This window comes from Nerophis lumbriciformis, linkage group LG04, assembly GCF_033978685.3.
Source record: "Nerophis lumbriciformis linkage group LG04, RoL_Nlum_v2.1, whole genome shotgun sequence".
Classification (NCBI taxonomy): domain Eukaryota; kingdom Metazoa; phylum Chordata; class Actinopteri; order Syngnathiformes; family Syngnathidae; genus Nerophis; species Nerophis lumbriciformis.
The window spans coordinates 61,214,205-61,235,000 of NC_084551.2; the positions used below are offsets into that span (position 1 = coordinate 61,214,205).

Here is a 20,796-nt window from a genome sequence, read left to right on the forward strand (position 1 = left end):
AAAGCCGTATATGTTTTTGATGTTATAGATGGCAGTATTGTCCTGTTTAAGAGTGTCACAACATTGCTGTTTACGGCAGACGAACTGCTTTACGGTTTGTGTGTTGTTACCGCGCTGGGAGGACGTTAACATACCTGCCAACTTTTGAAATCAGAAAAACCTAGTAGCCAGGGTCCAAGGGCCGCAGGCCCCGGTAGGTCCAGGACAAAGTCCTGGTGGAGGGTTCAGGGATTCGCCCCCCGACGCAAAATGATTGATTGCATTCAGACAGGTTAAACTGTTGCTAAAACCATCACTTTTCTATCAGTCACAGTGACTTTTCAAAACAAAAATATTACAGCAAAAATCATATGGGTTGATTGACATGTTTATTCTGTAAGCTAACTTCAATAGTTTGAAATTATTTTGACAGTTAATGCCAGTTATCCTGTCAACCTTTCACAAGACTTCAATTTGTTAATTGAAAGTATAAACAGTATAAACACTTTTTACAGTAAACAAATGGTAAAACAGTACTAAACAATTCCATTAAAAAAAAATTGGTGTCATTATTAACTTTCTGTCCAAGCTTGTATAATCTACTGCCTTGTTCAATTGTAAAAAATATTCTGTGCCTAAAATTCACATTTCTATCACAATTATCATACTGTAAACATGGTAAACTAACTTCATTAAAATTAATAGTCCTGTCAATAGCATGGAATTACAATTCAAATGTAGTTTTTTTGTAAGCCTTTCAAAAGAATTCCAAATATGAAAAATTAATGAAAATTAATTTAAGCCATCAGACACTTGAAAAGTGGCACATCACATCTCTAATGTAATCATTTGAACTTTTCAACAGAAATAGCACTGCAAAAATATTAAGGACATACTTCTGTATTTTGGTAGTTATGCTGTCAACATTTAACAAGATTTCTTCAACTTGGACTTGAAAGCATAAATAGTATAAACACTTTTAACAGTATAACAGTACTAAACAATTCCAATAGATAACATTGGTGTCATTACCTTTTTGTGGCTAAAATCCAAATGTATTCTATCAGATTGATCATACTGCAAAAATGATATGGTAACTTTATGATAAGTTTACTTGAAGTGGCATAAAACACTGAAAGTGATTGTTCCTAGAACCCCTTTGTTTCAAATGTTTGTTCCACTTGTGCAGTCGGGCACCAGCATACCGTCTTTGACAACTTTGACAACTTGAATGGGCATAAAACACTGAAAGTGATTGTTCCTATAACCCCTTTGTTTTAAATGTTTTATGCCACTTCAAGTTGTCAAAGACGTGCTGTGAAATACAGCCGACAGGATTGCGCACCAAACACGAAGCAACGCCAAAGCGCATGCATGGTGCAGGAGAACAAAGGACTTCTTTCATTTAAGGTTTGTGATAAACCATCAAACTCATTCGTTAAAAGGACTCTATAGTAATATAAAGCGAGTTTTTCTGGACATTATCATGCAAGAAAAGTTTATTTTTGGGACCGCGATCACCGCGTAATGATTTTTAAAGGTTGCATTACAAACATTTAACTGTCCCATGTGATCAGCCAGTGCGATTGGAAGTCCATGCTCAATTATTGCCTCCGTAAATAAAACTTCGGCATTTATCACATCCAAAGAATCTGTTTGGGCGACGAAAAACGTTGAAAGTTTTCCACTTGTATCGCTAGCAACGGCATTAGACTTGTGTTCTTTTGTCCCGACATGGTCTTTTACATCGCTAATTCCTCCGTGTCCGATCGAAAAATCTTGTCTGCACAAGGTGCAATTCGCGTAGTTTTCACCCTTTTTTTTTTTAATTAATGAAAAACCGTATTTTTTATCACTGCAACCGTAACCCGGAATAGGTTGATGAAAACCGTACGAATTACGGGAAAACCGGAGTAGTTGGCAGGTATGCGTTAATGAAACTGCCTAACAATAAACCCACATAAGAAACCAAGAACTCGCCCTCGATTATTCTACAGTTATTATGTGATTGGGCAGGCACACTGTTTATATCGTGGGAAAGCGGACTCAGGTCCGCATGGAGCTGGAGGGTGCGTGGCCTCCAGCTCCGCCTGAATTTCGGGAGATTTTCGGGAGAAAATTTGTCCCGGGAGGTTTTCGGGAGAGGCGCTGAATTTCGGGAGTGTCCCGGAAAATCGTTGGCAAGTATGTACAGAAGCAGCAACAACGATGCACCGGAAAAAAGCTCCAAGGCTTTGCTTCACTTGGGTTGTAGGATGTTTTAATTTGAGCCAAAATATTGAGAAATCAGACTAATTTAGTGCATGGAAACATACTCACGTATAGTGTTGCTGTACACTTAAAATCACAATTAGCACATTTTCACTTTGCCCCTCGGAAGCAAAGAGGTTGTTCTGTGAAATACATTATGATGATTCTTGGCATATGAAGTTTATTGAAAAATAACTTGACAACAGTTCAGCAATCAGCGGTCATAGTTTACAAGCAGGACCATATAAACATTAATGTTTTGCAACTCGGAGAATCAATTAAGTTTTTTTACTGAGGAATCTTCAAAAATAGCCAGCAAATGCATATTTAAACACCGTATATGGCTTAGTTTCGCATGTCTGTGGAATTATGCATGAGTTACCCAGCTGATTTTGATTGGGTTTGACGCTGCAATATAAATAAATAGATGTCCGTAGCTGATAGAAAATTAGAACATCCATTTATTCATTTTAAATACCTCTTATTCTCTCTGGGGAAACAACATATGGATGAAAAAGACCAAATAATGAAGACGTTTAGTCATGTTGTTGGGAAAACACTGCAAAAAGTGAAATCTAAGTAAGATGAAATATGTCAAATAAGGGTGATATTTGCTTATTTAACTGTCTGATAAGATCATTCTTCTCACTAAGCAGATTTTATGTTAGTGTTTTACTTGTTTTAAGTGTTTTGGTCCTAAATGATCTCAGTAAGATATTACAGCTTGTTGCTGAGATTTGATGACCTATATTGAGTAAAACATGCTTGAAACTAGAATATCAAGTGTTGCAAAGCTGTGTCATCAACACTCACAAGTATAAAACTACTTTTTTAAAGTCATCATTTCTTATTTCAAGCATGAAAAAAAAAATCATGACTTTGACACAATTGTGTCTCATAATTAAAACAGATGACAGCCAAATGGACTCTGCTGTTTTATTTTCAATGAAACAATAGAAAATAGGTACTCATATAGTAGTACAGTTGGCACAGTACAGTAAACTGACAGTTAATATTTAAACATTTAACATTTCAAACAATTTTGAACAGAAATAGTTCATGCACATTCAGATAAATTCTTCAAAATTACGATTAAACATTATTTGTCCGGGGGCCGGGCTGGATATATGCGCACTAATTGACTGAAAGAGCACGCACTTGGTGCGATGATGTCATGTTATCCATGGAAAAATGCATTTTTAGACCATATGATTTGCCTGAGCGGCTAGGAGACCCCGAGAGTAACAAGCGCTTGCCTTGTTGCCTTTCCATTAAGAACAATAAATTAGTTTTTAGTATAAGTTTGCTGCTTTCAAGAAATGTAATGCCGAGCGCATATCATTATGTCAAGATAATGGCACTAGCATTTACTTCATTTAAGAATATTTTTCAACATATTGAGCAAAGAGGTCTCATTTTTTTTCTACCAAGAAAAGTGCACTTGTTATTAGTGAGAATATACTTATTTTAAGCTATTTTTGGGTTCATTGAGGTTAGCTAATTTGACTTGTTTTGGAAAGCCTTGACAAGCTGAATTTTCTTGTTCTACACTGCAAAAAGTCAGTGTTCAAAAACAAGAAAAAAATAAAATAAAATTAGGTGCATTTTACTTGAACTAAGCAAAATTATCTGCCAATAGAACAAGAAAATTCAGCTTGTCAAGACTTTCCAAAACAAGTAAAATTAGCTAACCTCAATGAACCCAAAAAATAGCTTAAAATAAGTATATTCTCACTAATAACAAGTGCACTTTTCTTGGTAGAAAAAAAAGAGAGACCTTTTTGCTCAATATGTTGAAAAATATTCTTAAATGAAGTAAATGCTAGTGCCATTATCTTGACATAATGATATGCGCTCGGCATTACATTTCTTGAAAGCAGCAAACTTATACTAAAAACTAATTTATTGTTCTTAATGGAAAGGCAACAAGGCAAGCGCTTGTTACTCTCGGGGTTTCCTAGCCGCTCAGGCAAATCATATGGTCTAAAAATGCATTTTTCCATGGATAACATGACATCATCTCGCCAAGTGCGTGCTCTTTCAGTCAATTAGTGCGCATATATACACCCTGTATGGTATTTTTATTATTATTTTTTTTTTTGTCATAAATTAATACAATCATGTGTGCTTACGGCAGAGGTGGGACCAAGTCATTGTTTTGCAAGTCACAAGTAAGTCTCAAGTCTTTGCCCTCAAGTCCGAGTCAAGTCCCGAGTCAAGACAGGCAAGCCCCGAGTCAAGTCCAAAGTCAAGACTGGAAAGTCTCAAGTCAAGTCCTAAGTCCTGCATTTTGAGTTTCGAGTCCTTTCAAGTCCTTTTAACCACAGACTAATATATTAACACAGATTGTGTATGCTTTTCAAACGCTGTATTTATTTATTAAAACAAGTGCATTTTAAATTGCAGGAAAGAAAATTGTGCTGACATTGCACTTCATAATAGCACTATTAACCAGTCATTTTAAACATTAACTCATTCCTTTACAGAACAAACACATTGAAAAATAAAGTGGAAATGTACTTATTTGTACAAAAGTGTTAACATTGAAAAAACATGACATATACGTGAACATAACAAAAAAGTTGTAATTTTTATATGTCAGGGCCCTATGCTGCATTGCATTTGCAAAAGACCAAATTAGCCAAGAGTCTGTCAGTCATTTGTGCACGATGGGGGCGTAGTATGATGCCACCATGGCTGAAAACTCGCTCCACTGGAGCACTGGAGGCAGGCACTGCCAAGACTCTCATGGCCACTCGTAACAGTGAAGGAAGAGTCTTCATGTTCAATGCCCAGAACAAAAGGGGGGGGAGAGTTTTTTTGGGTTGGTGCACTACTTGTAAGTGTATCTTGTGTTTTTTGTGTTGATTTAATAAAAAAAAAAAAAAATATATATATATATATTTCTTGTGCGGCCCGATACCAATCGATCCACGGACCAGTAGCGGGCCGCGGCCCGGTGGTTGGGGACCACTGAGGTTAAACAACCAACAGTATGTCAGAAAGCTAGCTAAAACGGTACACTTATTCATAATATAGTATACATTTTAACTGACCTTTATTTTACTATTTTTGTCTTTTTTTAGGTGGCTAAAATACGCGGTGCTGCTGACCGCCGTCTAACGTTACGTGTGATATATTGACTAACGTAACCCTGCTTAAAAAAAATCACTGAACAAAAAGTATGAATAAGGTAGTGAACTGCAACAGATTCCCGTGTTTGCAATAACGTTATAACGTTAGCAGTGAGTTTACAGCCTCACTGATTTAACTACACAGCAAATAAAAGTCACGTTACTTAGCCAATAAACATTATCTTACATTCAAAACTTACCGTTCTTTGTGCAACTTCAAATGACGGACGAAGTTGGAAGTTGTTGCCTCTCCATCAGTCATTTTCGAACTGCATGTGTTGCATACTGCAAACCGTTTTGTGTTGACCACCTCGTAATTTTTATACCCAAACGAAATTATTTTAGGTATCATTTTTTGTTCACTGGCGTGTGGTTTGGACATGTCTTCTTCGTTGGTTGTCCTGCAATTTGATTGGATGAATGCTGTGTGATGAAAACAAAGTAGATCTAATTTGATTGGCTGTTGTACTGAGACCACACCAGCTGACACACGCAACGCTGATAGACAAGTACACAATGAAAAATACGGAGCGCTCCCGAATAACTTTTTCATCTTTGGGTTTTGGGGAAAGTAGCAAGTCATGTCAAGTCATGTCAATTCAAAAGGCTCAAGTCCAAGTGAAGTCACAAGTCATTGATGTTAAAGTCTAAGTCGAGTTGCAAGTCTTTTTACATTTTGTCAAGTCGAGTCTAAAGTCATCAAATTCATGACTCGAGTCTGACTCGAGTCCAAGTCATGTGACTCGAGTCCACACCTCTGGCTTACGGACTGTATCCCTGCAGACTGTATTGATATATATTGATATATAATGTAGGAACCACAATATTAATAACAGAAAGAAACAACCCTTTTGTGCGAATGAGTGCGAATGAGTATAAATGGGGGAGGGATGTTTTTTGGGTTGGTGCACTAATTGTAAGTGTATTTTCTGTTTTTTATGTTGATTTTTTTTTTTTTTTAATTTAATTAATTAATTAATTTATTTCTTGTGCGGCCCGGTACCAATCGATCCACGGACCGGTACCGGGCCACGGCCCGGTGGTTGGGGACCACTGCATGTGCATGAACTATTTCTGTTTAAAATTGTTAGAAATGTTAAATGTTTAAATAATAACTGTCCGTTTACTGTACTGTGCCAACTGTACTACTATATGAGTACCTATTTTCTATTGTTCCATTGAAAATAAAACAGCAAAGTCCATTTGGCTGTCATCTGTTTTAATTATGAGACACAATTGTGTCAAAATCATGATTTTTTTTCATGGTTGGAGTAAGAAATGATGACTTTAAAAAAGTAGTTTTATACTTGTGAGTGTTGATGACACAGCTTTGCAACAGTTGATATTCTAGTTTCAAGCATGTTTTACTCAATATAGGTCATCAAATCTCAGCAACAAGCTGTAATATCTTACTGAGATCATTCAGGACCAAAACACTTAAAACAAGTAAAACACTCTAACATAAAATCTGCTTAGTTAGAAGAATTATCTTATCAGACAGAAAATAAGCAAATATCACCCTTATTTGACATATTTCATCTTACTTAGATGTCAGTTTTTGCAGTGTATTGGCAGATAATTTTGCTTGGTTCAAAGGAAATACCCCTAATTTTTGTATATTTTTCCCCTTGTTTTTGACCACTGACTTTCCTCAGAGAATAAAGTATTTGAGGTCATAGCATTGTTTACCTCATTGCGAAGGGCCAGTTTGTCCACCCGAGTTCGTAGCAAACGCTGGTTCTTGATCACACCTTTCTCCAGCTTCTCTGCCTCGTTCCCGAACATGGTCCACTCGTCTCTGTGATAGTCTTCATCACCGGCCAGAGTTTCCCTCAGGATGTCCCTGGTAGTGAACAGCATGACAGTGACTTTGATTTATAGAGATGGGCACAACATTGATGAATATCCCAGCTGCATTCGGGCGGAAACGAGGGTACACTCTGTTTTTGTTGCAGTGTCCTTCCATTTTCCGGCATTGCTTTCAACAGGAAGTAGAATTGCCGTTCGGTCTACTGGTCGTCCACAGCGTTTCTACTCGTGTGGATTCTTCATTCATGTCTCCAAGCAATGTTTGAGTTTTACAGAATAATTCAAACTGTTTATACTCACTAAACCATTCCATGTGTGACGTCTGTAGAAGCGTTTTCATACATGTGTGTACGTGCTAGCCACATTAGCATTAGCTCATACTTGCCAACCTTGAGACCGGGAGGTGGGGAGGCGGGTGGGGGTGGGGGCGTGGCCAAAAGGGGAGGAGTATATTTACAGTTAGAATTCACCAAGTCAAGTATTTCATATATATATATATATATATATATATATATATATATATATATATATATATATATATATACTGTATATATATATATACATATGCATATATATATATATATAAGAAATACTTGACGTTCAGTGAATTCTAGCTATATATATATATATATATATACGTATATATATGTATTTTATTATATATATATATATATATATATACGTATATATATATATATATATATATATATATATATATAAAATAAATACTTGAATTTCAGTGTTCATTTATTTACACGTATACACACACATAACACTCATCTACTCACTGTTGAGTTAAGGGTTGAATTGTCCATCCTTGTTCTATTCTCTGTCACTATTTTTCGAACCATGCTCAACACCCTCTCTGATGGTGTATTGATGTGTGACACGCACAAAAGTGCTTTAATCAAATGCACTAGATGGCAGTATTGTCCTGTTTAAGAGTGTCACAACATTGCTGTTTACGGCAGACGAACTGCTTTACGGTATACAAAAACGTGACTGCTGTTGTTGTGTGTTGTTGCCGCGCTGGGAGGACGTTAATGAAACTGCCTAACAATAAACCCACATAAGAAACCAAGAACTTGCCCTCAATCATTCTACAGTTATAACGTGATTGGGCAGGTATGCTGTTTATATTGTGGGTTAGCGGACTCAGGTCCTCATGGACCTGAGTCCGCTAACCCACAATGGACTCATGGACCTGAGTCCGCCGGAATTTCGGGAGATTTTCGGGAGAAAATTTGTCCCGGGAGGTTTTCGGGAGAGGCGCTGAATTTCGGGAGTCTCCCGGAAAATCCGGGAGGGTTGGCAAGTATGGCATTAGCTAATATGCTAAGACGCTTATGTGTGTCTGTGTTAGTATTGTTACCTCACAATGGCATTATTTTTGTATTGTTTCACAAATTTCTCAGTAAATTCAACGGAACGTCACCATGGAGTTATTGAGTCTGTTTGGGCTGATTGGAGAGCTAGCTTCCACAGCCAGTGGGTCATTGATGATGACTTTTTCTGATCAGCCGATTTACTGCCGTGTTACAGGCACTGTTTGTAAACGATTAAGGTTCCATTAACAGAATCTTTCTGTGTGAAAACCTCATTTTGCAACGTATATATCTGCAGCTTGTAGTCCGGTACGACTAATATATGGAAACATATTTTATATATGTATACCATACTTGCCAACCTTGAGACCTCCGATTTATATATATATATATATATATATATATATATATATATATATATATATATATATATATATATATATATATATATATATATAAATAAAAGAAATACTTGAATTTCAGTGTTCATTTATTTACACATATACACACACATAACACTCATCTACTCATTGTTGAGTTAAGGGTTGAATTGTCCATCCTTGTTCTATTCTCTGTCACTATTTCAGAACACACACATTATACAAATATACATTATAAAATCAATAAGAAAACGGGAGCTCTAATTTGGGAGTCTGAATTAGGATCAGAAGTTCCTATATAAACATTGCGCACTCACGTCGCCTTTTTGTATTGATTACTGCAGCTGTGCACTGGATTCATTCACAAATACAAACTACAACTCACAAACACTTTAGAGTTAGGCTCCACCATCAGAATGTGTACTTAAACGTATAAAGATCACATGGATATTATTCAGTGAGTTGATTCACCAAAACTAACCTGTTATACAGGAGGAAAAAGCACACAGGACGTTTCAATTGTTCACAGACTGGTCGCGCTCATCAGAATGACAAGACACTTCCGGTCTGCAGGTGATAGCATTCAATTGGGAAGAAACGCCCTACTGCCCCCTACTGACCAATGTGAATACTGATAAATGTGGAACGACAGCTCCAAAAACGAATTCAAACCACAAAATAAAATAAATAAATCAACACAAAAATGTGACACAATATGGGTGGGTCACATATGCATGTACAGTAGATGGCAGTATTGTCCTGTTTAAAAGTGTCACAACATTGCTGTTTACGGCAGACGAACTGCTTTACGGTAGACGAAAACTTGACTGCTGCTGTTGTGTGTTGTTACCGCGCTGGGAGGACGTTAATGAAACTGCCTAACAATAAATCCACATAAGAAACCAAGAACTCGCCCTCGATCATTAGCTGTTTATATTGTGGGAAAGCGGACGTGTGAACAGGCTGTCAACACGTCACTCAGGTCCGCATGGAGCTGGAGGGGGCGTGGCCTCCAGCTCCGCCTGAATTTCGGGAGATTTTCGGGAGAAAATCTGTCACGGGAGGTTTTCGGGAGAGGCGCTGAATTTCGGGAGTCTCCCGGAAAATCCGGGAGGGTTGGCAAGTATGATGTATACAGTTGTGCTCATAAGCTTACATATTTATGATTTCTTGGCCATTCTTCAGAGAATATGAATGATAACACAAAAACCTTTCCTCCACTCATGCTTGGGCTGCATGGTCGAGTCGCCAGAAAAAAGCAATTTCTGCGCAAATGTCACAGAGTATCCCGCTTACATTACGCCAAACAGCACAGAGACAAGCCTCAAAACCTCTGGAACAAAGTAATTTGGAGTGATGGCTTTCTTCTGGCGACTCGACCATGCAGCCCATTTTTCTTCAAGTGCCTCCTCATTGTGCATCTTGAAACAGCCACACCACGATTTTTCAGAGAGTCCTGTATTTTGTGGATTTTTCTTTGCATCTCGAACAATTTTCCTGGTTGTTGTGGCTGAAATCTTTGATGGTCTACCTGAATCCATCATTTTCCACTTCTTAGTCAGCGTTTGAATACTGCTGATTAGCATTCCCAATTCCTTGGATATCTTTTTATACCCCTTTCCTGTTTTTATGCGGTTCAATTACCTTTTCTCGCAGATCCTTTGACAATTATTTTGCCTTCTCCACGACTCAGAATCCAGAAACATCTCACTGACCTTTTATACACACACACTAATTACAAACAAACATGTCACAGGTGAGGATTGGAACCTTGATTAGCCATTCAAACCTGTTTGTGTCAACTTTTGTGCATGTTATCAGATCAAAGTCACTGGGGTATGTAAACTTTTGATCAGGGCCATTTGGGTACTTTCTTGTGTCATTTTGATTTAAAAAGAGTAAACACAGTTGTTTGCCAATAAAAAGCTTACACAACCATTAAGCATGAGAGGAAGAAAGGTTTTTGTGTTATCATTCATATTCTCTGAATAATGGCCAAGAAATCATACATTCTCCAAGGGTATGTAAACTTATGAGCACAACTGTATGTATGCATGCATGCCTATATATATATATATATATATATATATATATGTATGTGTGGGAAAAAAATCACAAGACTATTTCATCTCTACAGGCCTGTTTCATGAGGGGGGGTTCCCTCACTTATCAGGAGATTGGAACCCCCCCTCATGAAACCCCCCCTCATGAAACAGGCCTGTAGAGATGAAATAGTCTTGTGATTTTTTTCCCACACATACATATATTGCGCTCTACTACGGTATCGAGCACTATTTTTTGGATAACCTTATTAAGACATATATATATATATATATATATATATATATATATATATATATATATATATATATATATATATATATATATATATATATATATATATATGCATGTATGTGCAGGCATGCCTTGGAGCCCCTGCCTCGGCCTTGGTGCCCTAAAATATGAGCCCTCCTTTAAAGGGGAACATTATCACCAGACCTATGTAAGCGTCAATATATACCTTGATGTTTCATTTTGTTAACCGATTTCCGAACTCTAAATGGGTGAATTTTGGCGAATTAAACGCCTTTCTATTATTCGCTCTAAGAGCGATGACGTCACAATGTCAACAATCCGCCATTTTCTCAAACACATTACAAACACCGAGTATAATCAGCTCTGTTATTTTCCGTTTTCTCGACTGTTTTCCGTACCTTGGAGACATCATGCCTCGTCGGTGTGTTGTCGGAGGGTGTAACAACACGAACAGGGACGGATTCAAGTTGCACCAGTGGCCTAAAAGATGCGAAAGTGGCAAGAAATTGGACGAAATTTGTTCAAAATACAAGGCTGTGGGGAAAGCCGACGAAATGGTCAGTCGTTTGTTCCGCACACTTTACCGACGAAAGCTATGCTACGACAGAGATGGCAAGAATGTGTAGATATCCTGCGACACTCAAAGCAGATGCATTTCCAACTGGACTGGACAGATCAGCTTTCAGGAAAAGAGAGCGGATGAGGGTATGTCTACAGAATATATTAATTGATGAAAACTGGGCTGTCTGCACTCTCAAAGTGCATGTTGTTGCCAAATGTATTTCATATGCTGTAAACCTAGTTCATAGTTGTTAGTTTCCTTTAATGCCAAACAAACACATACCAATCGTTGGTTAGAAGGCGATCGCCGAATTCGTCCTCGCTTTCTCCCGTGTCGCTGGCTGTCGTGTCGTTTTCATCGGTTTTGCTTGCATACGGTTCAAACCGATATGGCTCAATAGCTTCAGTTTCTTCTTCAATTTCGTTTTCGCTACCTGCCTCCACACCACAACCATCCGTTTCAATACATGCGTAATCTGTTGAATCGCTTAAGCCGCTGAAATCCGAGTCTGAATCCGAGCTAATGTCGCTATAGCTTGCTGTTCTATGCGCCATGTTTGTTTGTATTGGCATCACTGTGTGACGTCACAGGAAAATGGACGGGTGTATATAACGATGGTTAAAATCAGGCACTTTGAAGCTTTTTTTAGGGATATTGCGTGATGGGTAAAATTTTGAAAAAAACTTCAAAAAATAAAATAAGCCACTGGGAACTGATTTTTAATGGTTTTAACCCTTCTGAAATTGTGATAATGTTCCCCTTTAAGCATACTTGCCAACCTTGAGACCTCCGATTTCGGGAGGTGGGGGGTGGGGGTGGGGGCGTGGTTGGGGGCGTGGTTAAGAGGGGAGGAGTATATTGACAGTTAGAATTCACCAAGTCAAGCATTCCATACACACACACACACATATATATATATATATATATATATATATATATATATATATATATATATACACATCTTGAAAATATGCAAACAAAACTGTGTTTAGATAATTGATACTTCAAACTTGCATAAATAAATCTTAATATAACATAACTTGGCTTCTGAGAGCTTCAAAATGTAATGAATAAAATGCTAAAGTTGTTGATAAACAAGCAATTATTTTAATAATTAGATATGGTCATTTTAAATTAATTATTATGATCATTTAAAATTAATTATTTCAAACATGTTTATTTAAATGTATAATTCTATGGCTGGATGTAATAAGGAGTCAGAAAAAATACAAATAAAAATACAATTAATTTTGATGTTTTTAGGAAAATATAGTAAAAATGTATTTAGTTTTTTTTTTTTTTTTTAATTAACACATATATTTATTTGTAGGTAAGATAAACATAATAATACAATTTATCTCTAGTCTGGATGATTTAGTTCTTGTCACCCTGTTGTACTCCCGTCATGAAAAAAGGCTGCCCTCACTCAGGTCTGCATGGAGCTGGAGGGGGCGTGGCCTCCAGCTCCGGCTAAAAACCGGGAGATTTTCGGGAGAATATTTGTCCCGGGAGGTTTTCGGGAGAGGCGCTGAATTTCGGGAGTCTCCCGGAAAATTCGGGAGGGTTGGCAAGTATGCCTTTAAGGCAACACTTGCCTTTACCTTAAAAAGTAAAAATTGGAGGCCTGTATCATCATTACTTGTGTCCCAGCATGTCTTACAGCATTTTGACCACAGACACCTTGAATTTGATTAGCAATCCATGGAATGTCCTCAATTTTCCAAATGACTGTGCATTGGCTTGTGGAAAAGAAGAGTCTGGCACATTTTGTCGGAACTTAATGGGTAAACTACGCAACGGGAATGACATCTGCTCGTTCTGCTTTCCATTTAAGCTCCTGCGTAGTCCCATCCAACATTTCCAGGGACACTTTATGTTTACTTTCAATTTGGCTTGCCTACTCCCATGTCATCTATATGCATAACAGTTTAAACACGGATAAATGCAGCCGTTTAATACGACACTCTCATTGCCAGAGGGGCGCGCTTCTTGATCTCGCTCGTGATTAAATATTCACAGAACACTTTTCCGATCTGTGAGGTCCTCTCATGCACGAAGGGCCAAACAAATATTTGCGATAATTTGCAAGCTCAAAAGCAGAAACATGCATGTGCAAAACCCGATTCTCTGCGGTGACCTTTTATGTCGCCGTCTCCTTATAATCAAATATCATTATGTCTCCAAGATGTCAAAAGAATCACCAGAGCACATCACCGAGTGAGGAGTGAGACCTTAATCTCTGCTCCAGTGAACAGTTTAATATTATTTATGATGTAGAGGGCAAACAAACTCTTCCCTCCTAAGCAACACAGCCAAGCATTCATCACTCAAGTTATGCCTGGCGAAAGGAAATAGACGCCATAGAAGCCATTATATTATCCATCTGGGTCATGTGCGCCCAGAGAGCTGCACGCCGCAAAACAAAAAATTTCACACAAATCAGGAGAATTGACACGCCGCACACGTTTCAGAAAACGGTGTGCCAAATCCTCCAGAGCTTTAAATGCCATCCGTCTTCTTCATTTTTTTTTTATACCGAGCCAGTTATCGCCAGGCATTGCTATGGAATTTTGTACTGTTGAAAAGCCAAGATAATTGAGGAGAATTGGCCCTTGCAAAAAAAAAAAAAAAAAGGGGGAGTTTAATAGGAGCACAATCCAAAGGAGAGAGCTGAGAAAGTGAAGATGCGGCTGAGGGGGGTTGGTAGGTTGCTGCTGCTGGGGCTCGTCACTGCACTGCAAACACTGACATCTAAGCAGAGGTGGGTAGTAACGCGCTACATTTACTCCGTTACATCTACTTGAGTAACTTTTGGGATAAATTGTACTTCTAAGAGTAGTTTTAATGCAACATACTTTTACTTTTACTTGAGTATATTTATAGAGAAGAAACGCTACTTTTACTCCGCTACTTTTATCTACATTCAGCTCGCTACTCGCTACTAATTTTGATCGATCTGTTAATGCACGCTTTGTTTGTTTTGGTCTGTCAGACAGACCTTCATAGTGCCTGCGTTTCAACAAATACAGTCACTGGTGACGTTCACTCCGTTCCACCAATCAGATGCAGTCACTGGTGACGTTGGACCAATCAAACAGAGCCAGGCGGTCACATGACCTGACTTAAACAAGTTGAAAAACGTATTGGGGTGTTACCATTTAGTGGTCAATTGTACGGAATATGTACTGTACTGTGCAATCTACTAATAAAAGTTCCAATCAATCAATCAAAATTGTGAAGGAAAAAAGACCCTTTTTTATTTCAACCGTACATCCCGTCAAAAGCCTAAAGACTGACTACACAGTTCCTGTCTTCACAATAAAAGTGCCGCTCCATCGCGCATGCGCTTTCAAAATAAGAGTCTCCGAAAGCCAGCGCAAACAAGCTAGCAAGCTACGGAGTTTGCCGCCAATGTATTTCTTGTAAAGTGTATAAAAACGAATATGGAAGCTGGACAAATAAGATGCCAAAAACCAACCACTTTCATGTGGTATTAGACAGAAAGGAGGAACTTTTTTTCTCCTCCATTTGAAAACGTGGCCGTTATCATCACTACTGTCTGATTACAATCAATGCAAGTCATCAGAATCAGGTAATACACCAACTTATATTCTTGTCTTCATGAAAGAAAGGAATCTATATGTGTTAAACATGCATGTATATTCATTAAAACACCTTTAACATGTAAACAAAAACGGCAAAATAAATAAATATAAATTATATACTGTATATATCAATGTATTTATATATATATATATATATATATATATATATATATATATGTGTGTATATATATATATGTGTGTATATATATATATGTGTGTATATATATATATATATATATATATATATATATATATGATATGTGTGTGTATGTTACTCATCAGTTACTCAGTACTTGAGTAGTTTTTTCACAACATACTTTTTACTTTTACTCAAGTAAATATTTGGGTGACTACTCCTTACTTTTACTTGAGTAATAAATCTCTAAAGTAACAGTACTCTTACTTGAGTACAATTTCTGGCTTATCTACCCACCTCTGCATCTAAGTAAGATGAAATGTCTCAAATAAGAGTGATATTTGCTTATTTTCTGTCTGATAAGATCATTCTTCTCACTAAGCCAGGGGTCGGCAACCCGCGGCTCCGGAGCCGCATGCGGCTCTTTGATCAGTCTGATACTTGCCGACCCCCCGCCAGATTTTCCCGGGAGACTTCCGGATTTCAGTGCCTCTTGCAGAAAACTCCCGGGATTAATATTCTCCGATTTTCACCCTTACATTAATAATAAGGGCGTGCCATGATGGTACAGCATTTAGCACCCTCTACAATCTGTATAAACAGCGTGCCAACCCAGCCTCTTGTTATATGCATCTTCTGCTTGCACACGTAAGTGACAGCAAGGCATACTTGGTCAACAGCCACACAGGTTACACTGACGGTGGCCATTTAAAACAACTTTAACACTCTTACTAATAATGTGCCACACTTTGAACCAAAACCAATCAAGAATGACAAACACATTCCGGGAGAACATCTGCACCTTAACACAACATAAACACAACAGAACAAATACCCAGAAACCCATGCAGCCCTGACTCTTCCGGGCTACCCTAACCCTTGCAAAAAAAAAAGGGGGGAGTTTAATAGGAGCACAATCCAAAGGAGAGAGCTGAGAAAGTGAATATGCGGCTGAGGGGGGCTGGTAGGTTGCTGCTGCTGGGGCTCGTCACTGCACTGCAAACACTGACATCTAAGTAAGATGAAATATCTCAAATAAGGGTGATATTTGCTTATTTTCTGTCTGATAAGATCATTCTTCTCACTAAGCCAGGGGTCGGCAACCCGCGGCTCCGGAGCCGCATGCGGCTCTTTGATCAGTCTGATGCTTGCCGACCCCCCCCGCCAGATTTTCCCGGGAGACTTCCGGATTTCAGTGCCTCTTGCAGAAAACTCCCGGGATTAATATTCTCCGATTTTCACCCTTACATTAATAATAAGGGCGTGCTATGATGGTACAGCATTTAGCGCCCTCTACAATCTGTATAAACAGCGTGCCAACCCAGCCTCTTGTTATATGTCATGTCTGTGTAATCATGTTTTTGTTTAGTTATAGGAATCTTTGGTTTCTGGCTTTTCACTCCCTTGTCTTGTTTGCATGATTATCCATTAGTTTCACCTGTTCCACGTTTGGACTGATTGTGCACTCTTGATTGTCACCATAGCAACCCATTAGTTTTCACCTGTCACGTCACGCACCAATTTCACGTCTTGAGTCACGCACCTGTTTTCGTTAATCATGTCTGTAGTATTTAAGTTCAGTGTTTTTCAGTTTGTCTTTCTGACGACCTCTCAACACATTTATGCTCTGTTCATGCCTCTAACTCCTTTTCACGTCCATCGTTCACGCTGCTCCTTTTTTGTCCATGCCAAGTAAGTTTTCTTTATTCAAGCCATAGTTTGCAAGTTTTGTTTAATTGTTCATAGTTTCTGCCAATGTGCAAGTTTTGTGTTTATAGTCTAGTTTTGTACCTCCGCCCCTGTGCGCGCTTTTCGTTTATTCCTTTTAATAATAAATCATGTACCTTAATTCCCGTCTCGCACGAGCCAACTTTCCGTTGCATCCTGGAAAAGCATACACCCAAGATCAAGTCATGACATTATATGCATCTTCTGCTTGCACACGTAAGTGACAGCAAGGCATACTTGGTCAACAGCCACACAGGTTACACTGACGGTAGCCATATAAAACAACTTTAACACTCTTACTAATAATGCGCCACACTTTGAACCAAAACCAAACAAGAATGACAAACACATTCCGGGAGAACATCTGCACCTTAACACAACATAAATACAACAGAACAAATACCCAGAATCCCATGCAGCCCTGACTCTTCCGGGCTACATTTTACACCCCCGCCCCCACCCCAACCCTGCTCCCTCACACATCAACCCCCCCCTCTGTGCGTCGGTTGAGGTGAAGAGTTAGGGCTGCATGGGATTCTGGGTATTTGTTCTGTTGTGTTTATGTTGTGTTACGGTGCGGATGTTCTCCCGAAATGTGTTTGTCATTCTTGTTTGATGTGGGTTCACAGTGTGGCGCATTATTAGTAAGAGTGTTAAAGTTTTTTATACAGCCACCGTCAGTGTAACCTGTGTGGTTGTTGACCAAGTATGCCTTGCTGTCACTTACGTGTGCAAGCAGAAGCCCCATACAACGTGTGGCTGGGCCGGCACGCTGATTTTAGTGGGCGCTAAATGCTGTACCATCACGGCAAGTTCGAGAGAACAGTTGCCTTGACAATCATAGTCTGCCGGAAAAATCGGGAGGGTTGACAAGTATGACGCTGTCAACCCGCGGGCCGCACTAACATTCAATTTTCATATTAAGGTGTGGGCCGCGTGTCTGAGACTCTTGGTTTATACATAGCACAAAGCAAGAAAAAAAACTTTGTATGGAGTGTTATTTCATTTTAAATTTCAAAATCATTTTGTGGCTCCCATTGTTTTCTTTAATTTGTGAAACTGGTCAAAATGGCTCGTTGACTGGTAAAGGTTGCCGACCCCTGCACTAAGCAGATTTTATGTTAGAGTGTTTTACTTGTTTTAAAGGGGAACATTATCACAATTTCAGAAGGGTTAAAACCATTAAAAATCAGTTCCCAGTGGCTTATTTTATTTTTCGAAGTTTTTTTCAAAATTTTACCCATCACGCAATATCCCTAAGAAAAGCTTCAAAGTGCCTGATTTTAACCATCGTTATGTACACCTGTCCATTTTCCTGTGACGTCACATAGTGATGCCAATACAAACAAACAGCAAGGTATAGCGACATTAGCTCGGATTCAGTCTTTTTTGCCACTTGTGCCAGCTTTTTTGAAACATGTTGCAGGCATCAAATTCCAAATGAGCCAATGGGTGTTGTTGATAAATGGCTTTGACTTTGCATAGTAGAGTTTTAACTTGCACTTACTGATGTAGCGACCAACTGTAGTTACTGACAGTGGTTTTCCGAAGTGTTCCTGAGCCCATGTGGTGATATCCTTTACATACTGATGTCGGTTTTTGATGCCCGAGGGATCCAAAGTCACAGGCATTAAATGTTGGTATTCAGCCTTGCCGCTTACGTGCAGGCAGTGATTTCTCCACATTCTCTGAACCTTTTGATGATATTACGGAGCGTAGATGGTGAAATCCCTAAATTCCTTGCAATAGCTGCTTGAGAAATGTTGTTCTTAAACAATTTGCTCAGGCATTTGTTGAAAAAGTGGTGACCCTCGCCCCGTCCTTGTTTGTGAATGACTGAGCATTTCATGGAAGCTGCTTGTATACCCAATCATAGCACCCACCTGTTCCCAATTAGCCTGTTCACCTGTGGGATGTTCCAAATAAGTCTTTGATGAGCACTCCTCAACTTTCTCAGTCTTTTTTGCCACTTGTGCCAGCTGTTTTGAAACATGTTGCAGGCATCAAATTCCAAATGAGCCAATGGGTGTTGTTGATAAATGGCTTTGACTTTGCATAGTAGAGTTTTAACTTGCACTTACAGATGTAGCGACCAACTGTAGTTACTGACAGTGGTTTTCCGAAGTGTTCCTGAGCCCATGTGGTGATATCCTTTACATACTGATGTCGCTTTTTGATGCCCGAGGGATCCAAAGTCACAGGCATTAAATGTTGGTATTCAGCCTTGCCGCTTACGTGCAGGCAGTGATTTCTCCAGATTCTCTGAACCTTTTGATGATATTACGGAGCGTAGATGGTGAAATCCCTAAATTCCTTGCAATAGCTGCTTGAGAAATGTTGTTCTTAAACAATTTGCTCAGGCATTTGTTGACAAAGTGGTGACCCTCGCCCCATCTTTGTTTGTGAACGACTGAGCATTTCATGGACGCTGCTTTTATACCCAATCATGGCACCCACCTGTTCCCAATTAGCCTGTTCACCTGTGGGATGCTCCAAATAAGTCTTTGATGAGCACTCCTCAACTTTCTCAGTCTTTTTTGCCACTTGTGCCAGCTTTTTTGAAACATGTTGCAGGCATCAAATTCCAAATGAGCCAATGGGTGTTGTTGATAAATGGCTTTGACTTTGTATAGTAGAGTTTTAACTTGCACTTACTGATGTAGCGACCAACTGTAGTTACTGACAGTGGTTTTCTGAAGTGTTCCTGAGCCCATGTGGTGATATCCTTTACATACTGATGTGGCTTTTTGATGCCTGAGGGATCCAAAGTCACGGGCACCAAATGTTGGTTTTCAGCCTTGCCGCTTACGTGCAGACAGTGATTTCTCCAGATTCTCTGAACCTTTTGATGATATTACGGAGCGTAGATGGTGAAATCCCTAAATTCCTTGCAATAGCTGCTTGAGAAATGTTGTTCTTAAACAATTTGCTCAGGCATTTGTTGACAAAGTGGTGACCCTCGCCCCGTCCTTGTTTGTGAACGACTGAGCATTTCATGGAAGCTGCTTTTATACCCAATCATAGCACCCACCTGTTCCCAATTAGCCTGTTCACCTGTGGGATGTTCCAAATAAGTCTTTGATGAGCACTCCTCAACTTTCTCAGTCTTTTTTGCCACTTGTGCCAGCTTTTTTGAAACATGTTTGCAGGCATCAAAATAACAAACATTAAATATCTTATCTTTCCAGTGTATTGAATTGAATATAAGTGGAAAATGATTTACAAATTGTAGTATTCTGTTTTTATTTACCATTTGCACAACGTGACAACTTCACTGCTTTTGGCTTTTGTAGCTTTTTTTTTGTGGTTCATTTTTTAAATTGGTCTGATATTTTTTTAAAGTGAATGGCAGCATCCATTAGTGAACAAGTCCAATGGGTTTGTAAGACGCCAAGTGAGGACATAGATGCATGAGAGCGGAGGAAGGAAGTTTATTGAGACCAGCAATGGCATACAAGAAATAAAATGTGCTTTTTTTTTGCACTCTAATTCCACGCGGGGGCGAAGGACCCGCAGATTAGAGTTGACTCGTATGTGGCCAGCTGCACGGTGATCACCCAGGAAGGAAGCCA

The 20,796-nt window shown here is 38.9% G+C and overlaps 1 protein-coding gene across 1 annotated transcript in view; it reads right to left on the reverse strand.

Annotated features, from left to right (window-relative positions):
* Positions 1-20,796, reverse strand: part of myom3 (myomesin 3) — a 235,039-nt gene that overhangs the window by 167,336 nt on the left and 46,907 nt on the right. The window contains exon 4 of the mRNA XM_061958714.2: positions 7,053-7,206. Coding sequence (XP_061814698.2) covers positions 7,053-7,206 — 154 coding nt within the window. The remainder of the gene's footprint in view (positions 1-7,052; positions 7,207-20,796) is intronic.